The sequence below is a fragment of the Ovis aries genome, chromosome 1, assembly GCF_016772045.2.
Source record: "Ovis aries strain OAR_USU_Benz2616 breed Rambouillet chromosome 1, ARS-UI_Ramb_v3.0, whole genome shotgun sequence".
Classification (NCBI taxonomy): Eukaryota; Metazoa; Chordata; class Mammalia; order Artiodactyla; family Bovidae; genus Ovis; species Ovis aries.
Window position 1 is genome coordinate 101,231,292 of NC_056054.1, and position 17,176 is coordinate 101,248,467.

Consider the following 17,176-nt stretch of genomic DNA (forward strand, 5'->3'; position numbering starts at 1 on the left):
CGACTCGAGGCCGCGGTTCTGCCTCCGAGGTCACCACCTGCCTGGGCAGCCTTTGGCCTTCAGCCTTCGGACCTCGATCCATCCTGGGAGGGGCTGGACTGGGCCAGGTTGGGAAAGGTGAGTGAAATGACAAAAGCTTGGAGGGCATAATCACGCCTTCCGAGCAAAACCAAACCATGTAAAATCTAAACAAATAAACAAAAATCGGCCTGCAAATGGACTTCTGGTGCTGTCTTGTGTGATTCTATTTGTCAGTTAGCATACTGACTAGGAACCCTTTCCATCAGAACTTCTGTCCAGACGTAACCTCTGCCCCTCATAGGACCTTACTTAATAGTCTACATTGAGGCTAGGTATTTGAGCCCAGATCCTGGACGCCACCCTCCCTGCCACTTGAAGGTTGTTTGATTTGAAATGACTGATTTATCCTCTGTGAACCTTTGTTTCTATGTGTACAAAGTAGATCCAGGTATATTAACACCCTACAGGGTTTTGTGAGGACTAAAAGAGAGGACAGATTACTATGATCAGGACAATAATATGAGGAGGGAATGGCGACTCACCCTAGTTTTCTTGCCTGGACAGAGGAGCCTGGCAGGCCACATACAGTCCACGGGGTTGCAAAGAGTTGGACACGACTGAAATGACTTAGCACAGCTCAGTTCAGTGGCTCAGTCATGTCCAACTCGCGACCTCATGGACTGCAGCATGCCAGGCTTCCCTGTCCATCACCAACTCCCAGAGCCTACAAACTCATGTCCATCATCTTGGTGATGCCAGCACAGGGACAATAATATAAAAGAAAGAAGCTTGAGAATACCTATGTAAAATGTGCAGTATTTATAAAAGAACAAATAGGGTACCTGATTGCTAAAGGAACATATGGTTAATACAGAAGGCCGCTCTGTATATGATAACATTATGAAAGTTTTCTCAATATTGTGAGCCAGGTCATAGAGATACTGGAAATGATCCAGTGGAACAAGAAAGACGAGGGAGCATTCTGAAGGGAATTCGCTCATGAGAAGACAAGCTGATAAGCTAGGTTAAAGCAGGAGTACAGTAATGAAAGATGAGCAGAGAAAGAGGCCAAGAGTGCCAAAGATAGTTTAAATTTGTCACCACTGGTTTGGAGTGGGGAATCACCAGTCCACCTGTCAGGCCCAGCAGCTCTTGGCCAGCTCCTCGTCAGCTGTGGAGCAAGAATGGAGAGGTGATGACCCTGCTTTGCCTAGAGTTTGAAATGTCACATGTCCATCCCCTCAAAGGATAGGGATTCCAAGGTCTGAAGGACTAGCGTTTTGAAACATTGTAAAAAGAGACGTACAGTTTACTTTTTATTGGAGGAAGTTTTTCTACTTTCCAGTAACATCTCTGCTCAAACTTTAGGAACTTTTTGTAGGTATGGCAGTTGTAAGTCCTTTATTAACTGAGACCCACCTCATCCTCATACACACACACACACACACACACACACGCACACACCCTATTGTGAGGTAGATTTTGTTTCAAGTTTCTAAGGGCCTTTATGTGTTTCTTTGCATCTATGACTTTGCTTTCTGTCTTCTTTTGGAGTTTTATTTGGTTCCCTCTTTATCTGGGTCTCCAACTCCCTCTAATCTGAGCTCCTCAAGGCAAGAATGAGTTTATTTTTGTTTCCTAGCCGTATCCTTGGTTTCCACCACAGGAAAAAATGTTTATATTTGTTTATGTAGCAACAAATTGAATGCAGAAGCAGATATGAGAATCCAGTCAAGCATTAAGCAGATTTCCAAAAATGTGTAACAGTGCCAATTATCAGATTTATTGTTGTTTTGGTAAAAGTTATTTTTCATAAATGAATTAATAAAATAAAAATATTTATAAATATTTTGACTAAATTATTCCCCCGCTTCCTATTTGCTTTTCTTTTTCCCTCAGTCTCTTTGTTAAATTACAAAACTAAATACTATTCTGTTTCCCATATTTAAAAGCATATTATCCAAAATTCCTCACCACACTGAAACTATTTTTTATATTCTGTCTTCATAGAAAAAAAACAAAACAAAACAAAACACTTCTGTCTTAGGTCCTAGGGAGTCACTACAGGTATAGATGTACATGGGTAACCTGTACACGGTGACCCTATAGGAACCCATACTGGCCTATATATGCGTGAAGCCTCTTACTTTGATGGGAACGCATGTATGCATATGGCACCTTGGGGTGTGAGGGCAGGAAAGTACTAACAGGGTCAAGTAATGCCATTTATTTATTTTTAAATAAATTTATTTTAGTTGGAGGCTAATTACTTTATAATATTGTAGTGGTTTTTGCCAAACATCGACATGAATGAGCCAGGGGCACACATGTGTTCCCCATCCAAAACCTCCCTCCCACCTCCCTCCCCATTCCATGCCCCAGGGTCATCCCAGTGCACCAGCCCTGAGCACCCTGTCTCATGCATCGAACCTGGACCAGTGATCTGCTTCACATATGATAATATACATGTTTCAATGGTTCCCTCTCAAATCATCCCAGTCTTGCCTTCTCCCACAGAGTCCAAAAGACTATTCTTTACATCTGTGACTCTTTTGCTGTCTCGCATATAGGGTCATCGTTACCATCTTTCTAAATTCCATATATATGTGTTAGTATATTGTATTGGTGTTTTTCTTTCTGACTTCACTCTGTACAATAGGCTTCAGTTTCATCCACCTCATTAGAACTGACTCAAATGCATTCTTTTTAATGGCTGAGTAATATTCCATTGTGTATACATACCACAGCTTTCTTATCCATTCGTCTGCCGATGGACATCTAGGTTCCTTCCATGTCCTGGCTATTGTAAACAGTGCTGCGATGAACATTGGGGTACATGTCTCTTTCAGCCCTGGTTTCCTCGGTGTGTATGCCCAGCAGTGGGATTGCTGGGTCATAAGGCAGTTCTATTTCCAGTTTTTTAAGGAATCTCCACACTGTTCTCCATAGTGGCTGTACTAGTTTGCATTCCCACCAACAGTGTAAGAGGGTTCCTTTTTCTCTGCACCCTTTCCAGCATTTATTGTTTGTAGACTTTTTGATAGCAGCCATTCTGACTGGCGTGAGATGGTACCTTATTGAGGTTTCAGTTTGCATTTCTCTGATAATGAGTGATGTTGAGCATCTTTTCATGTGTTTGTTAGCCATCTGTCTGTGTTCTTTGGAGAAATTTCTGTTTAGTTCTTTGGCCCATTTTTTGATTGGCTTATTTTTCTGGAATTGAGCTGCAGGAGCGGCTTGTATATTTTTGAGATTAATTCTTTGTCAGTTGCTTCATTTGCTATTATTTTCTCCTTCTAAAGGCTGTCTTTTCACCTTGCTTATAGTTTCCTTTGTTGTGCAAAAGCTTTTAAGTTTAACTAGGTCCCTTTGTTTATTTTTTCTTTTATGTTCATTATTCTGGGAGGTGGGTCATAGAGGATCTATAAATCACTGGTGTGATTTATGTCAGAGGGTGTTTTGCCTATGTTTTCCTCTAGGAGTTTTATAGTTTCTGGTTTATGTTTAGATCTTTAATCCATTTTGAGTTTATTTTTGTGTATGGTGTTAGAAAGTGTTTTAGTTTCATTCTTTCACAAGTGGTTGACCAGTTTTCCCAGCACCACTTGTTAAAGAGATTGTCTTTTCTCCATTGTATATTCTTGTCTCTTCTGTCAAAGATAAGGTGTCCACAGGCACATGGATTTATTTCTGGGCTTTCTATTTTGTTCCATTGATCTATATTTCTGTCTTTGTGCCAGTACCATACTGTCTTGATGACTGTAGCTTTGTAGTATAGTCTGAAGTCAGGCAGGTTGATTCCTCCAGTTCCATTCTTCTTTCTCAAGATTGCTTTGGCTATTCGAGGTTTTTTGTATTTCCATACAAATTGTGAAATTATTTGTTCTAGTTCTCTGAAAAATACCATTGGTAGCTTCATAGGGATTGTATTGAATTTATAAATTGCTTTGGGTAGTATACTCATTTTCACTATATTGATTCTTCAATCCATGAACATGGTATATTTCTCCATTTATTTGTGTCATCTTTGATCTCTTTCATCAGTGCTTTATAGTTTTCTATATATAGGTCTTCTGTTTCTTTAGGTAATTTATTCATAAATATTTTATTCTTTTCATTGCAATTGTGAATGGAATTGTTTCCTTAATTTCTCTGTTTTCTCATTGTTAGTGTATAGGAATGCAAGGGATTTCTCTGTGTTAATTTTATATCCTTCAATTTTACTATATTCATTGATTAGCTGTAGTAATTTTCTGGTGGAGTCTTTAGGGTTTTCTATGTAGAGGACATGTCATCTGCAAACAGTGAGAGTTTTACTTCTTTTCCAACCTGGATTCCTTTTATTTCTTTTTCTGTTCTGATTACTGTGGCTAAAACTTCCAAAAGTATTTTGAATAGTAGTGGTGAGAGTGGGCACCCTTGTCTTGTTCCCGACTTTAGGGGAGATGCTTTCAATTTTTCACCATTGAGGATAATGTTTGCTGTGAGTTTATCATATATGGCTTTTATTATGTTGAGGTATGTTCCTTCTATTCTTGCTTTCTGGAGGGTTTTTTTTAATCATAAATGGATGTTGAATTTTGTCAAAGGCTTTCTCTGCATCTATTGAGATAATCATATGGTTTTTATCTTTTAATTTGTTAATGTGGTATATCACATTGATTGATTTGCAGAAATTAAAGAATCCTTGCATCCCTGGGATAAAGTCCACTTGGTCATGATGTATGATCTTTTTAATATGTTGTTGGATTCTGTTTGCTAGAATTTTGTTAAGGATTTTTTGCATCTATGTTCATCAGTGATATCGGCCTGTAGTTTTCTTTTTGTGTGGCATCTTTGTCAGGTTTTGGTATTAGGGTGATGGTGCCCTCATAGAATGAGTTTGGAGGTTTACCTTCCTCTGCAATTTTCTGGAAGAGTTTGAGTAGGATAGGTGTTAGCTCTTCTCTAAATTTTTGGTAGAATTCAGCTGTGAAGCTGTCTGGTCTGGGGCTTTTGTTTGTTGGAAGATTTCTGATCACAGTTTCAATTTCCGTGCTTGTGATAGGTCTGTTAAGATTTTCTATTTCTTCCTGGTTCAGTTTTGGAAAGTTATACTTTTCTAAGAAATTTGTCCATTTCTTCCAAGTTGTCCATTTTATTGGCATATAGTTGCTGATAGTAGTCTCTTACGATCCTTTGTATTTGTGTTGCCTGTTGTGATTTCTCCATTTTCATTTCTAGTTTTGTTGATTTGATTCTTCTCCCTTTTTTCTTGATGAGTCTGGCTAATGGTTTGTCTATCTTCTCAAAGAACCAGCTTTTAGCTGTGTTGATTTATTTATTTAAATGTCATCAAATTGAGGAAAGAAGTTGGCTTATTCATCAAAAGTTGGTAAAACTAGAGGACCCAGGTCATAATACAGCTCCAATTATATATTAAACACCCCTATGGTTAAACAAACTATAAAGAGTATTTTTTTTTCCTGAACCATAGATATTGGCTTTTTTTCCCCAGAGAAAAGAAAAAGAAGCTACTAGCAATTATTGCTTGGCCTCCTACTGTGTATAAATACTAATGCTACCTCATTTATTCCTCAGTATATCTGTGTGAAACAGATGTTATTTTATGGAAACTGAGCCTCAGAATGGCTAAGTCATTGGTTTTTGAAATTGTTTTACTTCAACCCACAATAAGAAATCAATTTTTAAATCATGACCATTGAAGAGCACATAGACATGGTCTTCACTGAAATAAGTTTCAGGAACTGATATGCAACTACTGTACTGTATGCAATGCACATTGATACTTTCTACTCTATTTCACTTTTTTAAAGTTACTTTATCTTTTGGTCATGGCACAAGGCATATGGAATCTTAGTTCTATGACCAGGGATTGACCCCACCCCCACCCCCCACATTGGCAGCATGGGAGTTTTAGCTAATGGACCCAAAACATTTAGCTTTGCATACTGCTAAATTGGTTTCATAACCGACTACAGAGTTGCCATCCGTTTTTGAATCTGGTTTAAAAAAACTGGACTAAATAATGTTCAAAATCCTATAGAAAGTGGTAAAGTTAAGATTAAAACTGAACTCATGCTCTTTCCGGTAAAATGCCTCTTCACAAACATGTCTTAAGAAATACTGCATATATGTATACATATATATATACACACACACATGTATATATATATGTACATATATATATATATACATATAAAATTAGCTTTACCTCATAAGATGGAGCAGAATGATCCTAGACAAAGCAGGAATAGGCCTACTGATGAACCATGAGAAAAAACATACAGACAAATATATAATGATATTAACCCCCCAGTTTAGCATGTGAGTCAATGTGGTATTTGCTTTTTTTTTTTTAAGAAAATTGACTGTTGCCTACAAAAATTAACAATACATTCATTTATTTGAGGCCACAGACTAGACATATAGAGTTTGCCTTGGTTTAATAGCAAAAGATTATTTCAAGTTTTAATAAGTAACAAATTTTTATTTCTGACTTACTTTATGCTAGGGCTAAAATGAAAAAAGACAACAATGGGACTGGGGAACAGGGTATTGGGGAGAGAATAAGGAATGGTAGAGAGGAAGCAGTAGGCAGTCCCCAAAACCTTCCTTTAGCCCTTCATCTAACCAACTGAAGACTTCCTGACCAAGAAAAGAATAACTTGTTTCATGTTAGATTTTTAAAATATTAGGGTAAAAATATAAAATAGGTTACTTAAAACCCCCATACTACTACTACTACTAAGTCGCTTCAGTCGTGTCCAACTCTGTGCGACCCCATAGACGGCAGCCCACCAGGCTCCCCCGTCCCTGGGATTCTCCAGGTAATTACACTGGAGTGGGTTGCCATAAAATCACCCAATGGTCTGGTCTCCTAAAGTGAATGGATATATCCCCAAACCCAATCGTGGTGAGGGCACTGTTCCCATGGAAGCTTCTATCCTATCACCAGTGGTTTACAGTTCCATATGCCTATCACCTCCAACTTGTTAGCAACCTGGTCCAGTCCCTCATTTCCTCCCACACAGATAATGGCAACAGCTGTCTGGGGAGTTCTTTTTGACTTCAGCTCCTCCATCCTCTAATGCAAACTTCATACCTTTCATTCATTCAATCAATGGATTACTTTCAATTCCATCACTGGATAACTTTTACCCATTCATTCAACTGTTGTGCGTTCTTCTTCCAGTTGATTTCTCTCTCTTGTTCATACAGAACCTTTCTGCCAAACAGGTCTTTTTACTGGGTTAGACTGCCATGTCTTTACTCACATCCCACATCCCCAAACTCCTGCTTTTCCTGGAATGACTTCCTCTTCTATCTACTTAAGCTCTACTTAAAGGCTTAACTCAAGGCTACCTTTTCCATGAAGCCTTCCCAAATTACTCAATCTCTTTGAATTTACAGCTCTTAGGCAGCAGAGTGGGTATCATGATTCAGTTCTTTGTATCATGTCTTCTGTTGTTCTGTCCTTGCTTTATGAGTTGTCCTTGTCCTACTCACCTCTACTAGGAAGTCATTTCTGATCCCTGTCTACTTCTCTGGGCTCCCACCGCTCTCTGTGCTTACTGCTAACATAACTCACACTGCGCTGAGATCATTACTGACTTAAGGACAGTGCTAAGTCAGCTAGCTTCCAACAAGTGCCGAGCTCTTAACAAGAAGGAAAATGCCCAAACTATAGTAATGGACTTCTACTTCTGGCAGCATGGAGGAGAGAAAGGGCTCTCTCACTAGAATACCACTGGATCCTGGATAAATTAGAGTAAACATGTTTGTCACGCTCATCAAAAAGTAGAAGAGATCACTAAAGGATGGGGGAAAAATAACATTGAGCTGAACACTTATGCAGAATGAGTAACATGCAGCAGGAGAAGCAGGTTTGCTCTGGGGACAAATGCTAGCATCAGTACCATGAGCAGAGGCTAAACCCTGGGCCCAGCCAAAGCAGGGGAGAAAATCTGGGACTCCTGAGTTAAATCAGGACTCCTGAAGGGTTAACACAGTCCCAGGTAAGGAGCACCCTTTGTCACCTGGCAGAAACAAGTGCAAATTCTCTCTGAACGAAAGTACCCCCAATTTAGGTCCACTGGATTTCCTTAGATGAAGTTTAACAAAATAGGAGCTCAAAATCCAAAAATACAAAATATACCAGAGAACAAGCTGCTATGGGAAAATCAGCGGAAAACAACAAAACAGGTAGATATCCAAGGTAAGTTACAGAATATAAAATTGCTGTTGTTCGTTACTAAGTTGAGTCTGACTCTTTGTGACCCCATGGACTGTAGCCTGCCAGACTCCTGTCCATGGGAATTTCCAAGCAAGAATACTGGAGTGGGTTGCCATTTTCTTCACCAGGAGATCTTCCTAACCCAGGGATCGAACCTGCATCTCCTGCTTTGGCAGGCAGATTCTTTACTACTGAGCCACTCGGGAAGCCCCAGAATATAACAATCCTGACAAACTTCAAGGAACTGCTATCACAGAGACCACATTTCCTGAGCACAAATGATCCCACTGAAAATTAGTATCAAAAAGATAAAAATTTAAATATCTAGATTTTGGAAATTTAGAAAACTTTTCTAAATCACGAATCAAAAAAGTCATAAAGGTAATTTAAATATTCTTAGAACTAGGTAATAAATATTTTTAAACAGAAAAATGTGGAGAATACAGGGAAGTGGGTCCTTGAAAACTTGTAATAGAAAAAAAGACAGCTTGAAAATTAATTAGATAAAAATTAAGATGTAAAAGAACATAAAGAAAGCAGAAGGAAACATCACAGATAACATCCATAATTAGTGAAGTAGAAAACAAATATTTGAGGCTTCCCTTATAGCTCAGTTGGTAAAGAATCCGCCTGCAATGTAGGAGACCCCGGTTCATTCCCTGGGTCGGGAAGATACCCTGGAGAAGGGATAGGCTACCCACTCCAGTATTCTTGGGCTTCCCTTGTGGCTCAGCTGGTCCCCTGCAATGCAAGGGACCTGAGTTTGATCCCTGGGTTGGGAAGATCCCTGTACTCACACCAGCATTCTGGCCTAGAGAATTCCGTGGACCGTATAGTTCATGGCGTCGCAAAGAGTCAACGTAAAAGAACATAAAATTAAATCTAAAGAAAGCAGAAGGAAATACCACAGATAACATCCATAATTAATGAAGTAGAAAACAAATATTGAAGGGAGAGGATCAACAAAGCTCAGAGTGGCAGCTAAATCAAACAAGTAAAACAAATTTCTGGTGTAGTTGGTCAAAGGGGAAAAAAAGAAGGCACAAGTAAACAGCAGAAATGCAAAGGAGGAGAAGACCACCCAGGGAGCAAAGGCAAAAAAGAACATGGAAGGAATTTCATTTTTTAAAAATGATGTAAAATGCACAAAACTCTAGAAAAACACTTTACCTAAATTGACTCAAGAAGAAATAGAAAGCCCAAATAGCCTATAATTATTAAAGAAATTGAATTAATCATTAAGATGTTTCCCACAAAGAAATGCCAGGCTCAGATGGCTTACCAACTAAGTTTTATCAAATGATCAAAGGATGGTTCATTTCAATCTAATATAAACATTTTTAGAGAATGAGACAAGAGGAAACAGTTTCCAACTCAGAGGGTATACAGACCAAAGGAACCATCTCAGAAGCCTTAGAAAGCTTACTAAAAACAAAGGCACTAACCTGTACAAGAATGTTAGTAGCAGCATTATTTATAACCGCAAAAAACTGGCAACAACCCAAATGTCCACTGACGGATGGATAAATTGTGGTTTATGCACTTGAAATATTATATAGATAAAAATGAGCGAATAATAGCTATCTACAACATGGATGAATCTCAGGAATAATGTTATGTGGGGAAAAAAAAAGCAAACCACAGGGGAGTATTAGAGAATAAAATTTTGTAAAGCTAAAAAGCAAAACCATTTTTAAAGGGTATATACATAAATGGAAAGGAGATATATATATATATATATATAATGTATATATTGCAGGTAGTTAATAAACACAAAATTGAAGATAGTGGTGACCTCTAGGGAGAGCCAGGAGCTTAGGCTAGGGGAAGAACACAAGAAATTCAGTAGTATTTCTAATGTTTTAATGTACAAATTGGGTGATGGGTCATTTATTATGCTTTATAACTTATTCACGTTAAATATATTCTATATAGATATAAAACATTACATATAATTTTTAAAAATCTGCAATGGTGGACATAAATGAACAAATGAATGAAGGCTCCCTGAAAGAAAATGGAGAATCCCTGATGGAAGCTACCCTATGCAGAAGATAAAGTAGGTCCTTAATTAATAATGTTGGTTGGTTTACTGCTTTTCCCAAATATATACCTGGATTCCCTTCCTACTGGTGCTCCCTGATAGGCAAGTTACCTCCTTCCATACACACAGCCTAAACCCACAATCCCGGTCCAGCTAAATCCTGACACTTACATGACAAGAGACTGACACCTGGTGGATACAGAGTGAATTTAATGAAATGACTAGGGAGTAAATCTCACTCTACTTGGTGAAAGAGGCAGTAGAGTGGAGCATTGGGAATGAGGAGAAAACTAAAATTCAGGATGGAGGTGGAAGAAAAAGGGGGATTGTTATCCAGATGAGACTAAAGAGCTAGTCTCCAAACGAGAAAGAGTTCCCTCTCATTCCTTGAGACCAGAAGAGGAAAGAGGTTTACAGCTGCTGTAAGGAAAATTCAAGACTATTTGGAAAAAAAGGAAGGAAGATAACTGGTCTCAGCCTAGCAAGCTAAAACCACACCTACTTCATAGCAGTGGCCAGGTGTCAGGTGACTCCCCGGGAACTCCCCACTCCCAGTCCCCATTGAGGAATCTATGTGATTCTAAGGAGGCTGATCCTGCCTTTTTTTTCAAAAGGTACAGGCCATGATGTAGCGTGAATAAGCAAATTAGCATTTATTATACCAATCTCCTGTCCACAGTGACTGGCTAGGGATGTGACTCAGGCTGACCTCACCGAAGTGAATCTTAGGGCTATTGCTAGGATTCCTGGCACAAAGATGCCCTCTCTTTCTGGCTGGACATGAGAGAGGAAACATGGAATCCCAGGAGTGCTGGCAGCCACGAAATGGACCAGGCTTAAGATGATCCTACAGAAGGTAGAGTGGTGGGGAAAAAGCAATCAGGTATTTAGAGACTTGCAGAGTCACTGGATCAGCTTTACCTGGAGCTGGCCCTACCTCTGGGCTTGCCAGTCACATGAGCGAATAAATCTTTGTTTTTAAGCCAGTCTGAGTTAGGTTTTCTATGACTTAAAACCAAAAGACTCCAAGCCTAGGCATTCATAGTATTTCATCCCTATATTCGCACAAGATAGTGCAGGGATCCAGGAGAGGGGTCACTATAGATTAGTGACTCTAAAGCAAAGGGGACTGAGCTGGAAAGGTGAGAGGCAAAAATCAGGCACTGTGTAAGACAGGGTGCCTCAGCTGTCTATACAGAAGAGAATGAAGAGCCAAGTGAGAAGCAAGTGCAAAGAAGGGCCTCTTCTAGGCAGCCAGGTAGAGTTAACATAGGGCTATAAACACTCCTTCCCACATCCCTATCATGGGGGTGCTGCTTTGGGGTCTTTTCGCTCATGGGGAATGGAGCTCGGAAGCACATGCCCCTTTAAGTCTTTATTACCCTGTGCGGAGGTGTCTACTTCTCCCCTGACCAAATGAAGAGCCTCCTTTTGGCTTCTACTGCCCCTGATGACGCTCACTTTGGGGGTGACAGGAGGAATTTTATCTTCTGCTTCTTTGGCATGACGGGAACTGGGGCCCCTTCCTCCTTTGGAAACAGCACCATCCTCCTGACCCTGGGCAAGCACCCCCTTCTCAGCCTCTCCCACTGGCCCTGGCCCCCCTGACCCTCCAGCTGAGTTGCTCTCCCCTCCAGAGGCCCATGACTCCCGTGGTAACCTTGAGGACTGGGCCGAGTCCACAGCAGCTGCTGACTTGTCGGGGGTAGAATTCCTTTCCCTACTTCCACCTGATTTTTTTCGAGGGCGCCCCCGTTTTCTTTTGGCATCACTTCCTGTATCGTCTAGATCCTGCTTTGTGGCTTTAGCTGGTGGGTCCTGCCCACTGGCTTCGCTCACAGGCACTTCAGCTGTCCTCTTGACACCTTTGTCATGGGGTCCCGGGTCACCACCTATGCCCACTTCCCTGTTCTCTGCACCCCTTGGCTGAGTGAGTCCCCCAGGGGGAGCTTGCCCAGGCCCAGGTCCAGGTCCAGGCAAAGCAGGAACCGTTGGTAAGATCATGTTAATGATGGGAACAGCTGCTTGGGGTCCCCCAGCCCTACTGGGCAGAGGCAGTGCAGCCATTTTCAGAGTGCCTGCAGAAAGTTTGGGGGCCAGGATGGGTGGAGAGACTCGGATTGGCGGAATAAGTGAGCGAGGGGCTCGGGGGAGGAGCAGAGGCAGCCGCGCCACTAGGGCATTAACCTGCGGGTTATCGGCTACTGGCGCCGGGCTCTCCACTACACTCTTCTTTCGCTCTCCACGTGCAGAGGGGCCAGCCCCCGCCCGGGGGTCTAGCTCTTTAGGAGGCTAAAAAGTAAAGAGAAGAACACAGTAAGTGGGAAGACTGGACAATGGCGGGAATATAGGAACAGGACGTGAAAAAGTACTGAACCCACTGGGCAAAGAGTATACTACACCCCCAGCCCAGGGGAGTAAGGTCAAGGGCATCAGCTTCCTCACCTGGGCCTGTCTCTCTGGTCTCTTATGAGAACCGCCCTCCAGGTTCTCTACCCCATTCTTGGATTTAGATGACCGTTCCCGAGGGGCATGTTCGTCCTCTTCTGCGGAGGTGCCAGAAAAGGAAAAGAGGTGAGGAAAGAACAAAATGGAGGAGGGAGGTGATTCTGATTAACTGACTGGTAGAGAGGCAGGGGAAAGAGGTGGGCTAAGGCATGTCTGGGAAGGGTCTCTAGGAACAGAAGGTGTCTCTCTCCTCATCTGTGGGAGAGCCTTTAAGGGTGAAAGTGGCTGAAGGTTTCTCAGAACATAATACAGCGTCCACCCACCAGCGAGTCCCATAGCTTTGAGAACATGGGCATGTGCAGATCGGGCAGAGATGAGATGCTGCTGTAGCAGGAAGCGGGCAACCTCAACGATGGAACTGAAGGACCGTTTCAGGATTCGTTCAGCCCAGTCACAGGTCAAGGCACAGGCTGCTTCCACCAGCTCATCCCGAGGTGCTGGGGTTACTTCTGGGCCCATTTCTGGCTAAACAGGGGAAGGACACACCCAATTACACTGTGAACAAAGGCCCTTCCGCCCCTCTCAGGCACCAGTGTTGACCGTAAGACCAGACTAGGGATGGCAGTAGCTTCTATCATCCCATCCCAGAAACCCCCAAATTCTCTTCCTCCTCTGCCTCAGCCATAGCGTAGGCAGAAGGGCATATCCTATAGGCTGAGAAACTGTGCCAAACGACCTAGGCTGTGTCAGGCCTCAAAACATCTCCCGAAGTCTTCTGCCATCTACCTTGGGGAGAAGAGTGTAGTCGGAGGGTTGTTACTTACACTCTCAGAGCCCTTTAGGTCAAGTCCGGGCAAAGGCGGCATAGATACCAAGGTCTTCCTTCGTATGCCACTGTAGCAATATCTGACATAAGTTAAGGGGTAACCAACACACTGGAGGTGCCCAAGTAGGAAGGTTGGGCTGTTTCCACTTCCAGCTCTTCACATCCTCATCCTAAGTTTCTTTCCCCAGGTCCTCCAGCCCACCCTCTCCAGTCAAGGATACTTGGACTGGCCCCGGCCACCAAGCCTTCGGGCCTTGATGTCAGGGAAGATCTCTCTGATGATTTTGCCAAAGTTGGCTGTGCTGAGCGGGCGGCAACACGCAAGGCTCTCGCAGTACTTCCTGAATGAGGCAGGGACAGAGTGGGAAGAATACTCAGAGCAGGAGGTTTGTGGGTGGGTTCAGAGGGTCCCTGGGAATCAAGGTTGGGAAACCCTTGAAGTTAGGCTCCATAAAGGCAGGGGCCTCTCCAGGGAGGAGGGGATAGTCCTAGGCCCACCTTCCCAGACCCCATCTACCCGCTCCCATCCACCCACCGATAGGCATCATAAACACTTTGTTTTGGCAGGCAGGTGTCGGTATGCTCTTCCAGGTGGTTGCGGATCCACCTGTAAGCATACATGTACTCCTCATTGCTGAGTGTACTTGGCTCTGAGCTGCAAGAGAAATAAGAGAGACAAATATTACTAACATCCCAACAGTTGCCCTGGTTCCATCCATCCAGATTATCACTCAGTAGGGCTGGACTGAATCAGTGCATCCAGAATTCACCTTTCCCTGGTAAACCAAGGCAGGACAGCAACTTTTATTCCCAACTAAGGAGAGCTGTTATGACTTTTCCTATTCACCAAGCCCTTTTTAAGGGAGCCTTTCTTTTTTTTTAAAGTTTTTATTGAATTTGTTACAATACTGCTTCTGGTGTTTACGTTTTGGTCGGGAGTCATGTGGGATCTTAGCTCCCCAACCAGGGATTGAAACCGCACCCCCTGCATTGGAAAGTGAAGTCTTAACCACTAGACCACCAGGGACCACCCCTAGGGACCCTTTCTTTAAAAATAAGCACCTCTGATATCTAAAATTCCAGCACCAAACCTACCTTTTGTCTCCAGTACTGGGCCCCGAGGGGAGCTGAAGGTAGAGATACAACTTGTCATTGTCTGAGAATTTCTGTACATCTTGCTGAGGTAAGGAGGAACAGAGAGGCAGGAAAAATTATAAGGTCAAGAAATACCCAAGGTAGGATCCTCTGATCCTTACTAAACAGTCTAGCTGAGTGAGTGAGTGTCAGGCTGACAAAGGACCTTAGAAATGATTTGAGGCTAGGTGCTCAACGTGCCCTGAGGAGCCCTTAAGGATTACCAAGGTGAGAAGGGGAGTGGCGGGGATCAGCTCTGATTCCTACTGGGCTTCTCCACAAGAGGTCACAGAGATGAAGTGAGATGCTCAAGGTCAAGGCGATAACAAGTTGTAAAGCCATTTATCTTCTGACAGGGTAGACAGCACTGACTCCCTTGCATAAACCTTTCTAACCCATATCCGTACCATCTTCATCCCCCCCACCAATGCCATCTCTCTTGCCTTCTTCCCAGAATACTCACCAGGATCCCCTCTACTTTGTTCTGCACGGCCTTGCTGTAGAGAAGAGGAAAAAGCTGGAGGTCATACAAAAGATTTCTCCCCATCCCTGGGGATGACTGCCAGGGAGAGGAAGGGGTCTGAACAGCCTAGCAGGTGCTCAAGAACTGCTACCATGATGAAAATCTCCCCTGGTCAGATGCACTCGCTTGGGGAGGTGCAGGTCATCTAATACAGAGGAAGGGAAGTGCTATAGGGATCTATACCCAGGTCTGAAACAAGGTTTGGAGATGGTGATGAGTACTTACGAAATGGTACCTCGGAGCCTCTGAAGAAGGGTGGTCGGTTCCCCCGCCTCAGCAGTGCCTGAGGAAGTCCTTCCCCCAGTCTTTGGGCTCTTCCCATCAGCTTCATCTTCTGCCATCCTGGCATGAGGGCTAGAGTTGAGAGAAGACAGGACAAGAAGATTTAACAAGATTTCCCTTCCCCGCTGGAAGTCCCAGGGCACTTCTCACCTCTCTACCCAGAAAGACAGAAAAACAGAAAGAAAGCCTCCGAATTTCCCCAGTGGTCTTTTTCTATAATTTGCCTTCTCCAAAAATTAGAAATTATTCCATTACTTCTCCAGGCCCATATATACCCAAAGAGATCTTTACCATCTCCATTCTGTCTGCCCCACCTAAATGTGGAAAACTGAAAAGGAAGAGATACGGGGGATTGGAAATCCACGTTAGAGAGAAATTTTCATTCCTGCCTCTGACCCCATACTGCCCTCCTTTCCCTCAACAACCACCACAAGATAAAGTTGTCTAATTCTCTAATACACTCCTCACCACTGAATTTGCCTGGGAGGTCAGAAAGGATACGAACATTTTCTGCCCATCCAGGCTTGGAAAAAACTGGGCCCAACTTCTCATTACTTAATCTCGCCACGGCTTCCCCCGCAGCTCCCCCTCCCCACGTCGCCGGCCCCTACGTCATCGCCCTCACCTCCCCTCCCGACGCGCGCCCCCACTCCCTCCCTTCCCCCTCCATTCAATCCCGCGTTGCTGCAAAGTAGGGGGTTCAGGGTAGCGGAACTCCTGTGCTGGGCGTAGAAAACCCGGTTGCGGGAAAGGGGTCCTAGATTCGGGGCACGTGCACATGGGTGAAGAAGCAGTTGAAAAAACAGCCAGAATCTTCTCTGCTCTCCTCCCAACTCATATTGCCCCCTCCCTACCTTTGAACAGTCACCTTCCAAAACAAGCAACAATAAAGGTAAGGGAGAAAGAGAAACTACCTCGTAGCCACCTTCACTCCAGCCCAGCCCCACGATCCTGGCCCAGCGGGCTCGTGCGTTGCTTTATTTCCTTTTTTCTGAATGGCTGGAACGGCCCCGATCTGCCTAGATACTCGGACGGCCTGCTCTACGATTGGTCGTTGCTGCCACCCGGAGACAGAAGGCGCCGGGCTCGCACCGGCGGCCGCTAAAATCTGCCTGGTAACAGAATCTGATTGGTCAATAGGGGAGGGAAAATCCAAAGTTGGGCTTATTTGAGTCAAGAGGGGGAAGTCCGGGTTAGGTTTCGGTTAAAACTGGGGTCGGTTGGGACTGCCGGTCCCAAGAGGTTCTTCTCTTAAAGGGACCGCAGGACGAAAGACCGGACGCTCTCCTCCTTTTGAAGCTTTCTTTGCTTTCTCCTTCCGTGTTTCAGTTTTGCCTTCGGGAGTCAGAGCTACTGGAAGAAAAGATTCAATGGATGATAAAATAGCTAGAAAATTATAGGTAGTAGTGATGGAAGTCGCTGGAAACTCACATTACCAGCTTTTGATGAAAAACAAGTTGAACTATTCCCCCTAATCCCCACCACCCAACACGTGCTTGCAGAGACTCTGAAGAAACCCGCAAGCACAAGCTCACATTCCTCAGTTGATGCAGGCCTCTTAACCTCAGCAGCTGTACCACATAAAGCTAAAGTGCCCTTAGTCTTCCTAGTTTCCCGCAAGTACCTTCCTTCCAAAGAGTCGCTGCTGCTTTTGCATCCCCT

The 17,176-nt window shown here is 43.3% G+C and overlaps 1 protein-coding gene across 4 annotated transcripts; it reads right to left on the minus strand.

The window, feature by feature from the left end:
• Positions 1-6,408: 6,408 nt before the first annotated feature.
• Positions 6,409-16,467, minus strand: RFX5 (regulatory factor X5). 4 transcript variants are annotated; one of them, XM_012181102.4, is made up of 10 exons: positions 16,429-16,467; positions 15,458-15,586; positions 15,173-15,206; positions 14,671-14,753; positions 14,111-14,230; positions 13,797-13,916; positions 13,574-13,655; positions 13,073-13,274; positions 12,747-12,847; positions 6,409-12,593 (listed from the first exon to the last, which is right to left on the minus strand). In XM_012181102.4, exons 2-10 carry the CDS (start codon positions 15,571-15,573, stop codon positions 11,604-11,606), a joined length of 1,848 nt encoding a protein of 615 aa, XP_012036492.2. In that variant the 5' UTR covers positions 15,574-15,586; positions 16,429-16,467; the 3' UTR covers positions 6,409-11,603. The 4 variants fall into 4 exon arrangements, with proteins under 4 accessions (XP_012036492.2, XP_042110667.1, XP_042110531.1 ...); XM_042254733.1 differs by having other exon boundaries at positions 16,369-16,467; XM_042254597.1 differs by having other exon boundaries at positions 16,020-16,467.
• Between the last annotated feature and the right edge of the window lie 709 nt (positions 16,468-17,176).